The sequence below is a fragment of the Lagopus leucura genome, unplaced genomic scaffold (genome assembly GCF_019238085.1).
Source record: "Lagopus leucura isolate 7727_CA_CO unplaced genomic scaffold, USGS_WTPT01 Super-Scaffold_741, whole genome shotgun sequence".
Lineage (NCBI taxonomy): Eukaryota > Metazoa > Chordata > Aves > Galliformes > Phasianidae > Lagopus > Lagopus leucura.
In genome coordinates, this window is record NW_024962256.1 from 147,327 (window position 1) to 167,474 (window position 20,148).

Here is a 20,148-nt window from a genome sequence, read left to right on the forward strand (position 1 = left end):
TTAAACCCTCTCCATCAGAGCTCAGTTTAATTTCTGAAGTTAAAAGATTGGGATAAGACCTTTCTAGAGGGGTTTCTGTCCCATGGCCTGCCTCCATTCTTATGTCTGGGAGGCAGTTCTGCATCCCTTCAGCAGAGATGTGATACTGCAGTATGGGATTCCTGGGCAAATCCAGTGTGGTTCTGATCCTGTTTCAGCGAATTGCTGAGTGTTCCTTTAACTGAGAACTTATGGCTTAGCCTGGTAGGGCATGTGCATGTGTGTGCGTTTTGTACTGTTGTGTTTGCTTCTGGTCTGCATGTCTGTATCTGATTACCTTCCATTGCCTCACAGCATCTTTTATTTTGAAAGCTTAGGAAGGAAACCAAATTCTACTTTTACTGTTCCTAAGGATTTGTTCTTCTAAAATAACAACCCCAATCCGAGAGAAAAAAGTGTTCCATAAACGTCCCACAGCGTGGGAGTGAACACAACTGCAAGTCCTATAAAGTTTTTGGGCTTTTCACAATTTTGCCTGTGTGTCCTCTCCCCTCCTGGAGGGTGTTGTCTGTTCTCCACAACGCTGGTGATTCCTGACGATAACAGGGGTTTCTTCAATTTACTGTAAATGAGAAGTAGCTCAGATTACTGGAATGTGAGTCAGCCAAGACAAGTTAAGGCACATGGAGAGTGCTTCTGCCTCACAGTGTGTCCTGCCACCAACGGCTGCTGTGTCTGTGGTCTTTCCGGACTTCCTCACGCTAAAACATTCCTGTTTTCTGTTCTCTCTTGCCCCTCCAACGATCAATATGTGCAGGTGTGTGCGCTTCTCCTTTCTGCTAGGCTCTTGAAGAAGCCTAAAGCCTGTGTAGGGCTGCAGTCAGCCCTCACCGTGCATCTCCTGCTCTGCATTAGTGGGCAAAGAATAACATGTTTTTCATTCACCTGGCACTTTCAGTGGTGGTGGGGGAGATAGGGATGTGAAAGGGGAGAGAAAATGGTTGGATTGCTTGGAACAGGCAAGAACATTGGCAGCCCCGGGAGTGGGTAGAGATTGTTTTGAGGCTGCATTGTCTCTTGTAGGAACTGCTGAGGCCTAACCCCAGCCCTGGCAACAGAAGCTGTACTTTCTGTTCGAAGTTGCTGAGAAAGGATCCCAACTAAGATGTCATCCCAGGATGTCAGCAATTAACACTGTGGCAGCACTGGCTGTTCTCTGTGTAGTCAGGCTTTCCTGTAGGCCGCTTGCATTTCCCTGGCAGCACTGTCACACCATCCCTGTTGGTCCCCAGCTCCGTGCTGATGTGCTGTCTTAGCAGATATCTCAGAAGAGAATAAAGCTGATTTGAATTTCCGGAGTTGTGGTTGCTGCTCTGTGGGTCACACTGCAGTGCTCTGGCTCATTTAGAAAAGGATCAATGACTTAGAAGAGCCTCAGAGCATCCCTCCCACATGCTGAGAGGAAAATGGGACAGAAACATCCTTTCTTTGAGGAAGGAAAAAGCTGAACCTCCTTTGCCCTAGGCTCCTCCTGCTCTGCTTTGCTGCCCTTTCTTGGGAGGAGGAGTAGCCCCTCACCCATGCACAGCTTTACTGGCTAAGGATGGGGTGAAGTTACTAAAACCAACTGAACATTGGTTGGTTTTTCTTGGTTGTTTTTTTTTTTTTTTTTTTTTTTTTTTCCTCCCTTGGACATCTATGTTTGCAAACACAAGCATGCAAATCAGGCTACCTTAGGCCAGCTTGTTTCCATCCGATCCCTTTGATCTCCTAGGGATGCCAATAGAGCAGCTCTTCTTTCCCTGAGGAAGTGCTCTGGGAGCCAGCTGAGACGCAGACAAAGGGCTGCACCCCTCTCCCCTCCTCAAGGCTCTGTGCCTGGAGTGGGGCCTCCAGCTGTGGGGATGAAGCAGCACGTCCCATGGATTCTCCATCCGGCTGCAGTCCTCAGGGCCCTTTCTCTCCCTGCTGGGGGCCAGTTGGTGGCTCTCCCATGCTTTCTCAATGAGTGGAATGAAAAACAACTGTGCTGACAAGCTGAACCTCCCCATGCTGACTGCTTTGGGTCGTCACAGAGCTCCCTAAAGAGTCACATGGTAAATCTCACTTAAAGCATCGTTAGCATATGTAGCATCAGATGTATTTGTTTTTCACAACTTCTATTTCTGTGTTTGGGATATAACAAAAGAAAATCCCAGCAGATGCATTATTTGTCAGATTTTCCTATTACTTTTTCGAGGAAGCCGCTTTCCTGTGATGGCAGAGGAAGGTCCCAGGCAGTAGTCTTCTCTGGGGGAGAGAAGCAGAAGGAGGCAGTCTCTTGAATGCTTAAATCTAAGCCAGGACAGCTGTGGTCTTATCCTGAGCTGCAAGTTTCTGCCTCCCTTTTGGGGCCAGAGAGCCAGTGTAGGAAGGTGACCAAGTTTTAAAGAAGTCACACTTGTCAGACAGGAAGGGGCAGGGGGACGTGGAGGAGGGTGGGACAGCAGCCAGGTGGATTCCATCATTTTAAGCTGCAACACAACCACACCCCCAAGCACTATGCTTATCTTTGAGCTTCTCAAATCCTCTCTTGAATGGTCACAAGAACAAGTAAAGCTCTTTATAGAGTACAGCAGATAGAGCTGGGCAAGGGGAGGAGTGTACGTGGGTTTTAGTATGGAAACTGCTTCTTGGGGAACAGATTTTGCAAAGCACTGAATGCTCCCACGGTCTCTTGACTCCAGTGGCAAGGTCATAGCAGAGGCCAGGAATAATGATCTGCTCCTGTTGTGTGACACAGCTCTGCTCTGCCCTCAAATCTAAAGAGTTTCTGTCCTGCAAGCAGTGGGACTTAGCGCGTGTTTGGAGTTGACCCAAATGTGTAGTGAAATGGAGATCACTGAATGGAACTAGGAGCGACATCCCTGCAAACTTCAAAGAGGAGCCTGATTTGTTCAGTGCCAGTGGAGTGGGTTGGGGTTAGGGTACTAGTGTTCTGAGCAGCCCTAAGTTTGTTCAGCTCAACATTACCCCCTTGTGGGAAATAGGTGGAAAATCAAAGTAGCAGCAGTTCCCACTCGCAGGTAGGTGTCCTCTGGCTGAAACTTGGAGTGCAGTCTTGTTGGCAGCAGATGTGGGTGTCCTTGGAGGAAAAAAAAAAGTGTGGTGTCTAAGAACATCCAGTTGCTTGTTGTTGGTGTGAGACACCAAATAGTGGTTACGTGCTTGGAAGGTATTTTGCCAAGACTTCTGACACTTGCATACAGGCCAATGTCTCCTTACCAATTTGTCCTCAGCTGAATGTTCCAGCACATTAAAAAGCAGTGGTTATATGAGCAGTCTGCAAATGATGATCTTCTGTGATTGAGAAATCACTCTGTGCACTTTTCATTGGGGACTTGGAAAGGGATCTTTGTTATAGTTATTCAGGAGTTTGTTATTGATGGCATATGATAAGTAGACTGCCAAGTTGTGCTGCATGTAGGAGTACGTAAGAGCTTGGAGTTGTAAACTGGAGTTAACATTGAAGGAAACAACCCTGTATACCTCAGGTTTCTCATTTCCACCTCTGTCTTGTGCCTGTGAGCACCAAGCAGTGAAGCAGTGAGGAAAGAACAGAAGCTCATTCCAGCCTGTCCTGGTTTGTTCCTGTTCAGATCAGCTTCTGATTTGACTCGTGCAGGCACACTTAGCTGGTACATCAAAACATGGATGGAAGGCTGGGTTTCAGCTCAGGGTCAAGCCACGTCCAAAAAAGTTGTGGGGTTTTGGATCTTTTCAAGCAGGAGAGAGTCGACAAAGGGATTGAGACAGATGGCTCAAACCTAAGTGGAGTGAGTGCCAAATGTGCCTGGGATGATCTCAGCCGGCCCCCTGAGGATGATGAAGACAGCAGGAGCATTTGCATCGGAACCCAGCCGCGGCGGCTCTCTGGGAAAGGTAAGAGGTCCTGGGCTGTGGCACTGCCTTGGCCCTTTGGGCACTGGTGAGTCTGGGCAGTGCCACGGGGTTCCTTGGAAACAGCACGCATGCTAGAAGGCGTGATATGCCTCAGAAGAAAATGAAATTTTGGAGTGGCTTCTTTAAGAAGGGCAGGAGAAGGAGATCTTTGTTTTTTTCTAAATATATCTTTCAGGTTTTAGGCTGTTTCTCATCTAAATCTGCAAAGTTAAACTGAGCACTGGGTGAAACCAGGACTGTAAACGCCTGCAAGGTGATGCAATTGCATTTTCCTAGGTTGTGTTTCCTTTTTAACACTGCCACTTCTTGGGTGGTGCGCTGAACTGACATTGCATGTTGGTGTAGCTGAACTCGAGTGATTCTTGCAGATATGGAACTCTGGGAGGAAGAAATTGAATGTGGTGGAGTTCCCCTTTGCAATGAGATGCCACGTTAGGGTACAGATGTCGTGAACATTAACCGTGCTTGAAAGTATCCACACTAACTTTCAAATGGGTGAAGTAATGGAATGTGACTGTCTGAGATTTCTTGGAAGGAATGATGTTTTCCATGGTAATTTATATCATATTTGTTTTAAGTCTGTGATTTAAAAAAAAAAATAAAAGCAAATGTATACGTACATAGGGTTCTGCCTGGCCTCTGTGGAAATATTTTGAACCACACTGGATCTAAAAAGACTAGACTCTATTACCCCTCAGCCCTGCAAATGAAAAGTCCAAGGCAGATATAAATGGTGATATTTGCATGCTGTGTCCTTCGAGAGATTTTGAAATCATTTTAATATCTTCTTCTCTAGTCACTCATTTAAAAAAAAAAAAAAGAGGGAAACTTCTAAGCAAATTAAGAAAGCATCCCCTTAAAATATTTGGCCACTTGATGTTGTAGGAAAATGAAAATTAAGAACGGTGCATCTGAACTGTGTAATTTTCAGTTTATTTTCAGATGTGAGCTTGAGGATGAAGTTTATTCGCTAAAAGTTTTTTCTGTTTATGAATTTGGTAGTTAATTAATAACAGATTTTCAAAGCCAATTGCAGAAACTCCAGGACCTCCTTGCACTTGTTTGGTAAAGGAATAAGCTCCCATTATGCCTAATGGGAAAAGTGACTTCCAGCACAAAGGCTGGATGTGTCAGGAGGTTCTGCAAGAGCCGCAGGAAGAGCAAACACATCCTTTATGAAAGCATACAAATCTACTCAGAATTTCTACATTGGGGGCATAGTACCAACGGTTCCAGTTCTTGCCTGACATAACATTATAGCCCAGGGAATTCAAGCTTACTTTGTTAAGTGGTTAACTCTTATGGTGCAGGAAGTGTTGTTATGAATTCACCCTTAGTGTCTCTTCATTTCTTCCTGAAGGATTTAGATGAAACATACCATAGAAACAGGCCTTTTAAGAAAAGCTGTTGTCTCCTTGTGTTTGTGATGTTTCTGGGGATTCTGAGTCACGTTAAAAAAATTCTCTTTGCAGATACAGAGCAAATCAGGGAGACTTTGCGAAGAGGGCTGGAGATTAACAGCAAACCTGTTCTACCTCCAATAAATGCACAAAGACAGAATGGGTTGAACCATGACCGAGCACCGTAAGTGCATTCTTCAGTGATGGGAGGGTATAAGAGCACAGAGTGGAAAACTAAGTTAAAGCTGGCTGAGAAAAAGGCTTGGCAAGAAGGGAAAGCTAATAGCAAATGCTTACAAAGCCCAAAGACAGAGGAAGAAGAGTTGTTCAAATTGGGTTAATAGGCTACTGCACAGGAGGGCAGATTTTGAGAGGAATTTTGCACAGACTTGCTAACACGGGGTGACAGACAGTGTCCTTTAGGATTTGTTGCTCATGGGGTACAGTGTTTGTAATCAGGCTGGGCTGAGCCCTGTAAAATTTGTCATACAGTGTTGTGGTATCCAAAGAGCTACATGGCACAGGTGAGCATTTGCTGATGTTTCTGCATGCGCATTTTGTGTCAAAGTTCATGATTAGGAACCTTTTGGTTAAAATGTTGATTCTTTTCTAAAATCATCTTTGATCTTGCCTGAGAAAGCACTTGCTGGTGTTAATCAATGCCAGTGTTACCCTGGTGTCATACAGTCTGTAGACTAACAGGTGAGTAAAGTAGGACAAGGTGGGCCTGTAGATATGTCCTCATTTGTAAATTTTGGCTTCAGTAAGCCTATAGGAAGTTACCTGTGGTTTCAAGCCATCTGCAGTATCTGCATTTCAGTCTTACGGATTTCTTTCTTTCAATCTGAGGCTTATTTCAGTTACTAATTAAATCTTTTCCATCAATTGTAACTTTTTCATCTAAGTGGTGAAGAAAGGCATGCATCTTTGCACTCTCTCATTTTGGTATTTCCTTTGGTTTCCTAGTCTCCTATGAGCACTGTGTTCCAAGAGTAAAGATAGTAATGATACCAGTTCTTTACTATAGTGCTAGGCAGCATCCTGCTCTATTTCAATTCTGTTTTCATTCCTAATTCAAAATATTCCTTGAATAGAACCCTGATGTCCTTTCTTGTTTCATTTTCTGGGTGACGTCTGATTTAGTTTGTGTATTTCTGATTTGCCTAGTACTCTGGGGGAAGCATTAAGTTAACTGCTGATGCTGTGTACTAACAAGTGAGATGATATATTGGTGCTTATAAAAAAAAATAATAATAAACAAGCAAAATCTCAGGTGGCTTTATTACTGCTTTAGGAATAACCTTATTTTTTATACATAGTAATTATATGGAGCCAGATCCTGACCTGACTCAGATTCTGAATATTTTGCCTTGTGTGAGGGTTGGTCCCATTAGACCGTTGGTTGGTCCCATGGGCCCTGCTGAAGAAATAAAATGACGCCATCTGATTTGCAAGCATCACAGCCAGCCTTAGAAGGCTGAAAAGTACTGTGCAGGATTTCTCACAGATGCTGGGCTCTGCATTCCCAGGTTTGCAGTGGCTGGGGGAGACCAGAAACACTTGGGTGCTCACCAGGTCAGAGTGGCAGCTGATGGGTAAGTTGCGATGCTGGCTGGCAGTCATTGCTTAGATAAGAAGGCTGTACGTTATCCAAGGTATGATAAGCACAGATACACTCAAGGCAGAGTGCTGAAATGTTAAGGTGGAGCACACTGAGTTTTCAGCTGTGCAGAGACAGAGAGGAAGGCAGGTCAAATTCAGAGCTTCATATCCTTAGTAGTAACCTTTGTAGCAAAGTTGTCTTACGTTGTAGCACACAGCTACACGCACACCTTCCCTGAAGCCCAAACAGTAGGAGAGGCTGGTTCCCTGTGTTTGTTTCCTAAAAGATCAATGCATTACTCTGAGGTCTGTGGCTACTGCTGAAGAAGCTGATAGCTAGCCTGTTTCCTCATAATAGCAATGCAGTTAACAAAAAAGAGCTATCAGACTACTGTGTGTTTTGCCAGTGTCACTGGTGATAGTTATCATCTGAGTGATGAAGGAAATCTTCTCAATTTAAAGAGCTGTGTGTCTTCATATTTCCTTCCTCCATTCTTACCCACTGCTTTGAGAGGAGTTTGGAAAGGAGCCTTTTCAACTTGTGCTGTGTTTCTTCCTTTCCAGTTCATGTAATTTGATGCATTGACAGTATGGTACAGCTGCAGTAGCACAGGAAGCTTTTACTAAGTGTGAGCCTTTCTCAATTCTTCTTTTCTCTCTCAGCACGTCTTAAGCATTTGAGCAAGGTTGGACAACCTGCCTCTTAGTACATGGGCATGGTCCAAAATCTCTCAGTTCCTGCTGCTGTAGAGAGATGTAGCACAGGAATTCAGTTTTTGCATGTAATAGTATATCTGCACCCACATTCCCTGTAGGTACCTGCAGTAGCAAAGGCTGAGACATGAAAGATGCACAACGCAATGTAGATAATTTCATAAGACCTATGGGCACCTGATGTGGACAACTGCCCACAGATCTAGTCCTTCTTATACAAGAGTCTGCACAAGGTGCCTTGCTTTGGGCCTGTTTGGGCTGGCCTTCAGTTCTGCCCTTCACAAGTCATCTAGCTATTGAGCTTCAATTCTAAATCTATAAAATGAGACCAATAACAATGTCATCTTCTTGAGGCACCACCAGGATAAATATGTTAACAATTACGAGGTGCTGGCTGATGAGAACCAGGCTTGTGTGTAATCATATCCTCCACTGTACACACCAGACCATAAAATATCAAAGCCATGGTTCGTTGCAAGGGTCCTGTGAATAACTGGTGCGTTAGGGGCTCCTCAGGAACTTGACAGAAACACTCTACTGGGGCACGGCAAAATGTTCCAAATCTACTTTCCATAGGGAGCACTGCAGAGCCCTGGCCATCAAATTTGCACTCAGCTGACATTAGGATGTTAAAGGCTGACATAGACTTTAATGGCTTTGTGCAGAAGAGGAATTCGCTGTTTATTTATCATAGATTTGCAGCCACTGACTGCTTTCCTAGTAGCAATCTCCTCTTTCTTTTCTCTGGCCCCTACCACCCACACACAATAATCTGTCAGGGTTTAGAGTAGACAATGTATTCCACATTCAGTGTCATTAAGTGCATCAGAACAATCACATTTTTGAACATTTATTTCTATGAAATGTTGGGATCCAGATCCATATGCATTTCCCCAACACTGTGTTGTTAGTTTTCAGTGCAAAATCCTCACGTTGTTTGGTAGCAGATAGGGCTCGATTCAGTGTTCTGGCTCCAGCAAAGCACGTACTTACATGTTAAGCATGCATATTACCAGTTGTTCACTGTCCCAGAGTCCTAAAAAAAAGTTCCTTTGAGGAAAAAAAGCTGGTTTCTGTCAAAACCCTTTTGGGTAGCTGTAGTACTTTGATTCATTAGTGTTATTACTGTAGACTGTGTAGCCATTTTTCTGCTATGGATATGAATAAAGGCACTCTTAATGCTCAAAACTGCGTCAGACATCTGTTTCTCAAAATGACTGTTAGCTCAGTTCATAAGCAGCCATTAAATCAGTTTGTATGCATTTAAGGAAAAAAAAAAAAAAAACCAACAAAAACTAAATTAATCTTTGGAAACACGTCTAATCATTTTGACCATAGGTAACATAATACTCTTGACTACACCTTGGAAAAATGAGGCGTGTATGAATACAAATGTACCCTACAGTAGAACATAATTTATTTCTTAGGACCCATTGGCTTGGTAGGTGCTGCTCAGGCACGCAGAAGGGCCAGGCTCCCCATCTCCTTAACTGCGGATTCCCTGTGATTGGATGCTGAGCAGTTCCATTTAGATGTCAGACTAAATGCTGCTGCTGCTATGGCCTCTGTGGGCTGGAGGCTCCAGATGTCAGAGATCAGTGACACTTGTTGAGTCTCGCTTATTTTGCTGTTTAATTTCTTGATGTTGTAAACTCTGGAGCTGTCTTTGTTTGTGCTGTCCTGTGAGGTGGGTAAGTAGCAGCCCCACTTCATAGATGAGGACAGAGGAGCTAATTTGCCACAGTTGCAGTGAGAGCCAGGGTGGGGATGGGGGTGTTCTTGACTTTTTTCACCCCTCAAGGGTCCCCTTGATCATGCAGCACTGCTGGAAGTGATGCTTTTCTGCCCCTTGGCTGATTCAGTCGTACTGCTCCTTAGCTGAGGCTGGAATAGAAACCCAGAGCTAGCAAACAGCATTACTGCAGTAGCTGGAGCTAAAATTATCAGTAATTGCTACACTTCATTGTTCTAGGTTTCAAGTAATGCCCACGCACATCTCTAGTGTCTCAGGGTGAGGTTTGATAGCAGAAAAAGGTCCCCAGGGCTGTGTTACTTGGACAAAACGCAAGGCTGAACCAAAATCTATCTGCTGTTTATCACCCTCCCTTTTCTCAAGAAGGATAAAGCAGCATGGTTCAACTTGTGCATGGTTCCCATATTTCTGGCTGGGATTCATTTCCCAGGGAGTGGCACGGTTCCTTGCCCACTTGTGCACAGTGGTCATTTGTCCAGGAGCCCACAGCAGATGCCCCAGAGACCTCATTCGATTTCCAAGCAGAAAAACAGGCAGAGTCTAGGGATCCCTGAACATATGGTAGCTCTATGCCCATGTGCTAATTCCATCCAGCCCTGAACAATTTCCAGCTGTGTAGGGAAATGAAGACAGGCTCCTGGCAAATGGAGCAGGGAACAAGCCTCTGGCGGGTGGGGCTGGCAGGGCTGTCCTGGCCTTGACCTTCTGATGCAGGGCACCCCAAGCATCCCAGGTTGTTGCCCTTCCTTTATGGGAAGTTGTGTCAGTGTCCTTTATGGGAATGGGAGTGTGAAATCACTCCTGGTGATTTCAGTTCCTTGCTGTGATTTAGGATCAGGTTTGGAGCATGTGAATGACAGTGCAAGCTTGCAGGACTGGAGTCCTCTCTGTATGTAGTCCACTTGATTGGTAAATAGGGCACCCTGATAACTGCTTTTGTTAAGTGCTGTGTGTAGCATGGGGTTAATGCAAATCAAAAGGCTCCATTTGAGTAACATTTCTGAGGAAGTTCTTAGAGTAGTATCAAGATGTAGGATTTTCTTTGAGGAGAGTGTGCACTTTGCTTTGCCCAGTTGCACTAGATTTTACTTGCTGCTTTCCTTGGGCGGAGGGGAGCTGTTGTCTGTGTAGCTGGTTTCCTGTCTTCAGTTCTTGGAGGCAAAGTTTTACATAAAGGAGAGCATTTCAGCATTCTCTGAAAATGTCTCGTTTTGGCTAGACTTTCTGATTCTGCAACCACTAAGCAGTAAGTTTCCAACCCAGGCCTGCTTATTTAGGCATGCTCCCTCATCGGGACACATTCAGTGGTGTCTTGCTTGAGTAAGGAATGCTGAATGGGGGAGGCAGTATGCTTTAGGGAGTGTCTCTCAGTGTGAGCCTGAGTGCTGGGTGACAAGCCTGTGAACTAGAAAAGCAAATGTCTGGAAAACCAGTGTCAGGAGAAGTGCAGAGTGGTTACCGTGCTAATAATTTGCATTTCTGCATAGTTTTCCTCAGATGAGAATCAAAAAGTGCTCTGCAAACATTGACTTAATCCTTGCAACACTCCTACATGGAAAAAGTCTCAGTTTTACAGATGGGGAATGTGCTGCATAAAAGGGTGGTCTGGGTCTTCAGAGTGCCGGTGGCACAGCCTAAATCTCTCAGTTGTAGTTCAGCTGTAGGTCTGCAACAGCCTGGGCCCTGCAATCACTGACAGTAGTAACTATGCAGCTTTCCAAAAGGGCAAGAAGATTGTTGCTGCTGGCATTGTCCTTGGAGCCTTTCTGCATCAGGAAACGCACACAGAACCTCTTTACCATCTGGTTGAACCAGGATGATGAGCCTCCAGGTTGGAACGCTTGAGCAAGCCTCGTCTCAGCATGACCACAGCAGGATCCATGCAGCAGCCTCCTCACTGGTTCTGCACTTGCCTCTGTGCCTCCATGACGTGTCCTGTAATGCTGAGTGCCAAGATGCTCTGGGCTCTTTCCCACAACTGCTGGTTTGTCCTTCAGGGGAAACTGTGGGAAAGACACTGGAAGACTGCTGGCACTTAAGTGATCTTTGACCGTATCTTCATTAGAGAGTGACGAATTTTGAAATAGCCCCAGCTGGGAAGAAAAAGGAAAAAGAAGTGGGGCAGCCTTTTTCTCCCAGCTGTGTAAGCCTGCTCTAATTGTCTGCATCTGCTAAGTCATGGCACTGACGCTTGTACCAGGAAGCAGGCATCAGTGATGTAAGTCAGGTTAGCGATGTGGTGGGCACCCACCCTCACAGAGGCACTGCTGTGATCAGTTTCTAAGAGTCTGTCCTTCGTGATGTCAGTACCTGGATAATGGCTTGGAAATGCAGAGAAATGGTGTTCCGTGTTGGTGATGGAGCTTGGAAGGGAATTGTGACCTCCTCCAGTGACAAATCTGTGAGATCAAACACCCTGATCATAAAGCAGGATGTGTATGCAAGAATAAATAAACCTTTCTTAATCCGATCAACCAGGTTATTCTGGAATCCCATAAAATAACTGCCATTGGGACTGCTTGAGAGAAGTTGCCATAAACATGACTTACAAGGAGGGGACATCCAAACTTTGCGCAACCTGGTGATTGCATTGGCGGTTTTCCAGGATCCCCCAAGGGCTGCTGCTAATTGGCATAAAATTAAGCAGATTGCAGCTACTCTCATCCTTAATACAAAGAGAGGGCCCCCGGGAGGCTACAGGTTGCAGCGTGTGGCTGCTTCCATCGTGGAGCACAGTGCGTGGGGATGTTTCGCTCCTCGGGCTCTTTCTCCCTGTTGAGGGAGGTCTGGGGAGGATGCAGTCCACAGCAGAGCCCTTTGCAACAGCTTGACCACCCTTCTTTCAAAAACAGTGCTTTCAACGTCAAATATGGCTTTGATTAAGATCATGGACTGTTAATCAGCATTTGCAAGATTAAAATAATAATAATAATAATTTCCTCCTCTCCTCCGCCCAGAAGCAGACTGCTGGTAGAAACTGAAGCTGGAAAAAATACTTGAAAGTCAGCGAAAGTCACCTTGGTAACTGCAGCAATACACTTGCTCAGAATAGGAGACATCAAACCCAACTACAAACAGCTTTAAAGAAACAAAAAGAATGTAATCATCTAAAGAATTAATCTGACAACTGCCCACATTTACACCTCCCACAAGCTCCCAATCAGAGGGAAATGCGCTTTAATCTCCTCCAACCCCCCTCCAGTTTCACAAAGCACTAGATGCTCAGTCCTTAAACTGGGACATTTCCGGTGTGCTGCTTCCATTTAAATCTACTGCCTTTCCAAATGCAGCAGCCCTAGCTGCTGCAGACTTGTTTTTTCTGGGCACAGAGAAACATGGCTTTTTTGTGTGGGTTGGATGAAGTATTAAATCTGGAATAGACAAAGTTTGTGGCGTTTTATGTGATAGTCAGCTAGAGCTTAGTCATAACAAATAAAACTCCACCGTTTTCTGCTGCTGGTTTATTTGGTGATGGGGTGGAGGAAGCAAGGGCTTACGGGTAGCTGACAGTCATAAAACCAGATATGTTAGTGTTAGAAAGCAAACTTTTTCTAAATTTTCTTCTGTGGCTGAAAAGTACAAGCTGTGGACGGCAGTGTGTGTTATGATGTGAACTTCTCATTGACAGCACCGTGGATGTCCTGGTGACCCTCCATCTGGGCTGTCACCCTTTGGAAGAATAAGCACAAGCATTTCTGTTCCCAGTGGGAGCATAATGATGGGTATTTAAGAGCTGCTGCACGTGTTCCAGAGATGAAAGTCACGTTCACTTTGTGGCTTTCCTCAAGCACCTTGCACTTCGACATCTCCAAGCATAATGCAGAGCTGTAGGATGCACCATGTCCTCTTCATGTGCTTAGTCCACCACGTGGCCACAAGTTCCCAACCATACAGAGCTCTTGATGAGAAACATAAAGCTTAGATAGAAGATGGCAGGGTTCTGCTACTGGAGTTTCACCCTCAGCTTCAAATAGCTGGAATTGTGTGAGCCCCACTAAGGTGAAACAAGAAACACTGAAACCGTGACTATCTTGGAAAAGTTTCGTGGAAAGGATTAATTATTTCGTGTCATTCAAAGTATAAACTACCATTTTGCTTCACTCCTTCACCTTTTTGACAGAAGGACTGGTTACTTATTAATGTGCAGTCATAATTATTGACAGCCTTAAAGTCGCAGCAGTTCCGTTTGATAGTTATACATTAGTCAACATCTTCTCTCGAGTGTATAATGACAAACAGCATTTGCTGTTTCTAATAAGATTTAGAAAGCTTTGCCCCTTTTCTGCAGAATATTGTCGTCATTGCTATTATTGCATTAACAACCGGAGGCTGTTTCCCCTCAGGACTGCAGCCCCATTGTGCTAGCAGCTGTACTGGCTCATGTGGTGGAAACTGAAAAACCCACCTTCATTACAGGGGGTTTGGAGCCTGGGGTTGCTGGGATCCACCCTCTGGCAGTCTGTCCTTCCAAAACGTGGACCTACAGCACCGGCTGTGGGACGCTGTGGTGGGAGACATGCCTGGCACTTGAGCGATCCAGGTGAGAAGGGGACAATCTCCTGTCTGCAGCAGTAACACTGCTGTGTAAATCCCGATCCGCTCCGGGGTGCCTAAACTCTGGAGCTGCATTTAACAAGTGCAAGCTTATGGCCTGCTTGAAAACCATGCGTTGCTAATGGCTGACCCTTTTGGAAGGGATTGATAAATTAATGATTGGAAGCGGTAGACCACTGGCTGACTTTCCCACAGTTCACTGTGTATATACAATCTGATAAGGAAGTTCAGGCAAAGCTTAGCTTAAGGTCAACTGATCATTAATCAACTGTGCACTTCTCAGGTAATCAGCCTGCAAAATGCTGTCCCACTCCACTCTTTGAAGACCCCACCTACAAAGAGCTGTAAAATGTTTGCCCAAGTAGATTAAACACAGCTTTAAGTGCCACCTATAGACTACAAAGCATGTTGTGTCTTTGCTTCAGGGTTAACCCTCAGGACTGACACTTGGCTGACTGACAGACCATCAGCCCACCCCGTGCATAAACTGTATCCTGACCTACCCTGTCCTTGCTGCGTCCATTACTCTTTGTGTGTGGCTAATCCACAACATGAAACACATTTCATCTTGCAAGGAGATGAGCTGGGCTACTCTGTTTCTGTTTTGTTTTCTCTGCATGTTCCTGCCCTGGACCTGCAGGGTATTTGCAGGCCCTCCTGAGACTGAAGCTGAGCTTGTACCTTTGTATTGGAGTGAGCAGCTCAGCAGTCTGAGTGCAAAGCTCTCCTAGGCCTGGATGCCAGGGCAGAGGCAAAAGACGGAGCTGCTTTGGAAGCTGTTCTGAACTGTATTGCTACGTGTGTGGTTGATGGAAGTAATTTTGGGACAGCACTCAAATGTAAAGTCAAGTAGAGGTGTGATGGGTCGTGAGAGCTCGTGAGGGTCACGCTGTTTCTTTACATTCTTTTCGAGATGTATGTTCAAGGTGGCTCAGCTTGCATGGAGGAAGGATCTGAACATGTTTTGACAGTGTTCCCAAATGCAAACTACTTAGCCTGGTAGTGCTGTTTGGTTTTTAATTTGGCAAAACAGAACCACATTACAATATGGTATCTTTCTGTCAGCTCCCTGCTTTCCCTCTCCTCCTCTGCTGGTGATTCTGCAGTATAGGAATTATCTAAACTTAACATAAGTCTGACTTGTATTATTTACACCAAGTGACAAAAATATAAATCACTTGTCAGACTCATCACATCAATTCATGTCATTCTCAAAAACTGTAAACTCCGTGTCCTTCCTTCTTTGTTCTGGACTATCATGTAACTGCTCTTTGAACACATAAAGTGTTTATGGTCAAGTATTTTGAGATACACCTGCTTGATTATCTGGAGGATTCTATCTGGCAAAGTTCCTAATCGTGTAACAACATAACCTTTAGTCATGGCTTCACGACATGCTGGCCTTGCAGAAATGAAAAAAATGCAAAGCAGCACTGCCTTATAGCACCCCCACTTCAAAGAGAAGGCAATCTGTGTATGTCCTGCTCATTATGAGCAGAATCCATCTTTGGCTCTTGCACTTGATGCTGATGGAAAAGAGTTCTCAAAACCTTTCAGTTGAGCTATGGAAATAAGTGATTTGGATATAATAGTAGGAATGCCTCAGACCTGAAAGATAGGCCACTCTTTCTTGCAGGTCACTGCCTAAAATATCCTGAAGACACAGCAAGAGGGAGAGGGAAGGCATACCTGCCAATGTTCCTAAGCTATTTTTCAGTGGTTTGGGCAGAGAGTGCAGGTTTTCTCCAATTCTTCCCAGAAATTCTATTTCTTGTGTGCCGGGGAAGAATGCAGCATGTGTCTTCACCTAGTTCTGATCCTAGCTCATCAAACAAAGGCAGCAGCACACTGGGACTGATAGTCTGCGGGAGGCTGAGTGAGAACTCAGATGTGTCTTCATAACAGTTTGCTCTTGTGTTCCTCAGTATTGACACAATTGATCTGAATCACGAGAAGCAGCACGCAGTGCTAGGATCCTAAGCGTGCACGTTTTGTCTCTCTTAGAAGCCGGAAGGACAGTTTAGAAAGCGAGAGCTCAGCAGCTATCATTCCTCATGAGCTAATCCGCACGAGACAGCTGGAAAGCGTACACCTGAAGTTTAACCAGGAGTCTGGAGCGCTGATTCCCCTCTGTCTAAGGTGAGTGGGGCCATCCTTCCTCCTCAGCTTCTGCAGCTTTTGTCTTATGGCACTGTTTCACCATACAGACGTGCATGCAATGGTTCTTTAAAGGCCAGAGCTCAGATAATTTTGCCAAACACACTGGAAACAGATGATTCTTTGCATGTGTTTTCATCGTGGTAAGACTGTTTCTCATTCTTTTTTGCTGTCCTCCAGTATATTTTAGTGTACTGAAACAGGACAGGATTAGTATGCTTTTATTATTAATGGTCTAATACTGGCAACTCTGATAAAGAAGGGATGCCTTATCATACTCTGTCAAAGAAATCCCTTGAGTTGTTAACTATGGCTTATGGACTCAGACACAAATATTTGTGCAAAGCCTGTTTGCAGTCAGTTTATGCATGCAAGTGTGTTTTCTAGTCAAATTCTCTCACTTACATGAGTGAACGAACAGAACATTGTGTGTACCCTATGCATTATCTTCTGAAGGTTAGGCTATGCATACCACTGTATGTGACGTTCTAGATACTCACAGTTTCAGTCAGGCACTCTTTTAAAAGATACATGTGGCAAATGTAGTCGTTAACATAAGACAAATGATTGCAGGTGATTGAATTACTTTGGCTTAATGAATTACCTGCCTGTGGTATCAGAGTTATCAGCAGCAGGTGCACACTCGCCTGTGCCTGTTGAGAAACCAATGGGATAGCTGACATGAACGTATTTTATTTTATATTATAAATGTGTAAACGCTCTATCCTGATCAGTTAGCACAGCTCAACTTGACCAGCAGTAACTCATCAATCAGCTGTGACCCTGTCATTGGGTGCTATATATCTTACCTTATGTTTTCCCAATTGCATATTGGAAGCCATGCTTGCATGCAGAGGCACTCAGTCTAAGTACCACAGGTATGACTTTCCCTGTGGAAAGCACTGAATGAAGAAAAGGGTATTGATACTATAAATGGTTCTGCATATGTATCCTCTAGGTGTTTTATTGAAATGCATAAGTAGTGCAGGTTACATTTGTCAAGCACCAGGGCATTGAATTACTAGGCATTGTCACTGTAAGTAAGTTTGATCCCACTGATGTTCCTGCTTAGAAAAGCATCATCTCACTGCCACATGATGCGGAGTCTGGATCCTCTCCTGCAGCTTTCTTGTTTCTGAAAGACTGACAGTCCCCTGTCTGTACATGCATCAGAGCTTCATCATGGGGGCACCCCCACAACGGGATCCAGTTAGGCTATTCTAGCTCTGAAGCAAGGCCCCGCATTATATAGGGGAAAATAAAAGAGAACTTGCCTCAAAAGGAGACTTGTGATGGACTAATCAGTCATATATTCCTAAAAAGTTAATAGTTGCTACCTTCAGGTGGCTTCACATGCTGATGGCAGAAGCTACAGTGATACATCTTCATTGATCTGTTGAATGCTGCTCACAGCCTTTCAGTTCACACACGTGTGTTTTATTCCCAGGGGAAGGCTCTTACATGGACGGCACTTTACATATAAAAGTATTACAGGGGACACAGCAATCACGTTTGTATCAACGGGAGTAGAAGGAGCATTTGCTACAGAGGAGCACCCCTATGCAGCACATGGACCTTGGTTACAAGTGAGAGAACCTTTTTCCTTCCCCCTTTACATTGTCCTAAGTATGATCCTATGTTAAGGGCTTAAAAGTGTAACAAACCTGTTTAGTATCTCTTACAGTTTATGCAGAATATTTTCAATGATTATGAACTCAAAAAATAATGGTAAACTGTTACTGTTTATGTTAATGGAGCTCAAATTGATGAACAGTGGCTGGAAAGTTATAAAATTATCTGTGAATACAGAAGTATCCATTTCCTGGAGTCAGCAAACACTTTGAAGACTGTATTTGCGCTTTATTTCCTCCAGAAAGGAATTTGGGGAGGCAGAGTGGAATGACCTAAACAACAATGGAGCCAGGCTCCAGCAAGCTGATCTCTAGAGAAGGCTGTGGGACTTCGATCCTACAGAGCCAGGATCTCAGTTTTACATCACCCTTAACAGGAGGGCAGCACAGTGGGTACAGCCTCTCAGTTTTACCTCTTTCTTAATGATTCTATGAGAAAAGTGTGTTCCTTGAAGCACCCACACATCTTCTGCACCAGATTGTTTCTGTGTCACAGATTTTCCTTGGAAGCTCCCCATCTGCTTATTGTTGAGGGTCAGCCCTTTAGAGCCAGGGATGCACGAATTATATGATGGCATAGCATTATTCTAACCTTGAATCGTGGTTATAAACACATTGCAAACACAACAAAAAGCTTTGAGGAATATGTTTATACAGAAAAACACATCTCTGAGAGGCTATATACGTGCAGTACATCTCTGCCTTCACTGCTGCTGTGGCATTCCTGCCTCCCCTTCTGTTTTTAAGGCAGAGGTTTGTTTTTGCGTTGCAGTGTTGTGGTTAACCTTCCAGTGACTTGTTTCCAAGGCATTCCAGTGCGTGTGTTCATACGTCTGGAGGACATCATACCTTGAAATCTGTATGACTTGTAAAGGAGCTGATCTTGGCTGGAATCATCTCGTGTAGGGATTTCAAAGAACTTGCATGCTTTGATTGTACTGACTGGAAAGTGCAACACTCCTGTAATGATTAACAGCAAACGGTCAGGCTTAAGGGTGGGTCATTTGCTGTTGGTTCCTGTGCTTGCCAGCATATGATACATGGGATCTTGTGACTGTGTTAACTCCAAACATAAGAGTATTTGTCTGCATTTACATCACATCTTGAAATGTATTGATGTGTGGAGTAGTCAGGTAACCTCTAAGAGTGAGGAATGGCAGTATTTAGGTCACCATTCAGGCAAGTACTGGTTGCTTCTGTGCCTATTACTGTGGTGCTGAAGATTAAGCAAGTTTTTTGGAGTATGTGGAAGGGAAAGGTGAAGAGCTTCTGTCTCCTGAGGGATTAGGAGAAGCAAGTTCCCTTGCTTGTTTCCTGCACAAGATCATTGTATTGGATCTTCTCTTCTGACATGACTGACTTTGTGCTGGCTCCTGCCCAGTCCTGTGATAGGAATGAGGGAGGACAGCCTGGTTGGGAGGGGAAAGGAAGCTAAAAGCAGCCTGGGACAAGAGGAGGAGGACCTGGTTGTGTGAGATAGATGTGGGAGTGTCTGAGGCTCTTGGCTTAATATGCAGTGCAGGGCTTCTTCTGTGCTCAGCAGTCCCTTGTGGTGTTGGGAGTGGAGGAGGGAGGTTCGTGTGGCTTTGCTTCAGAAGTAAAAGACATTGTGGTGCGCAGAATTATCAAGGAGGCGAGTCATGTTAGTTTAGACCTTTGCAGCCTGAGTAGGCAGAGTTGGCAGCCCCGCAGAGCTTTCACAATGAGGCCCAGGGGCCTTTCCTCCTCCTTCGCCTGGGACCCTGGGCACTGCAATGCAGAGGCTTGTTGCAAAGGCGTGCAAACAGAGGGATTATGGAGTGGAAGAGAGATGGCAGGCCTCTTTTCCTGCAGGTTTTTCTCCTATCTCAGGAAACAGAGCCTGAAAAATCCGGGCCTCTACTCTGTGCAGCAACCAAGGACTGACTCCTTTTGGGCCTGAGTGCTGGTGCAGCGAAAGCCCAAACCTGCAGACTAAACACAGCACCTCCTGTTTACATCTAGTGGGCTGGAGTGGAGCATGTCCAAGGTGGGTCAGGCCGAGCTGAGCAATGAGCTGAGAGTTGCTGGCTGTGGCGGGTGCTTAATGGGTGACAGGAGTTTGGCAGGTCCTGCACTGTTCCTAGCAGACAGGTGTCCGCATCGCTGCCACAGCTCGTGGCAGGAGCCCTTTTAGCAGTCTCAGCAGAAAAGGCAAGGAATCATTAGACTACGACGATTGTGTGTCCCATTTCTGTCAACAGTCTTTCCAGGTCACGTTTGAGGTGTTCTGCTGGGGAAAGCCTGTCCTGCTGCTGCCCATGCTCAAGGGATGATTAGATTATTTCATTCTGCTGTCAAATTGGCACCTTTCCCATATTTGGATTTTTTTTTTCATTTAAGTAACATTTAATTAGTTCTAAGAAGCTAAATTCTATTAAAGGTCTAAGCATGTCAG

At 44.8% G+C, this 20,148-nt stretch overlaps 1 protein-coding gene across 1 annotated transcript in view; it reads left to right on the forward strand.

Moving 5' to 3' along the window:
• SUFU (SUFU negative regulator of hedgehog signaling) overlaps positions 1-20,148 on the forward strand; it is an 88,054-nt gene that overhangs the window by 48,203 nt on the left and 19,703 nt on the right. Inside the window, exons 7-10 of the mRNA XM_042863651.1 lie at positions 3,747-3,900; positions 5,394-5,505; positions 15,949-16,083; positions 17,549-17,687. Coding sequence (XP_042719585.1) covers positions 3,747-3,900; positions 5,394-5,505; positions 15,949-16,083; positions 17,549-17,687 — 540 coding nt within the window. The remainder of the gene's footprint in view (positions 1-3,746; positions 3,901-5,393; positions 5,506-15,948; positions 16,084-17,548; positions 17,688-20,148) is intronic.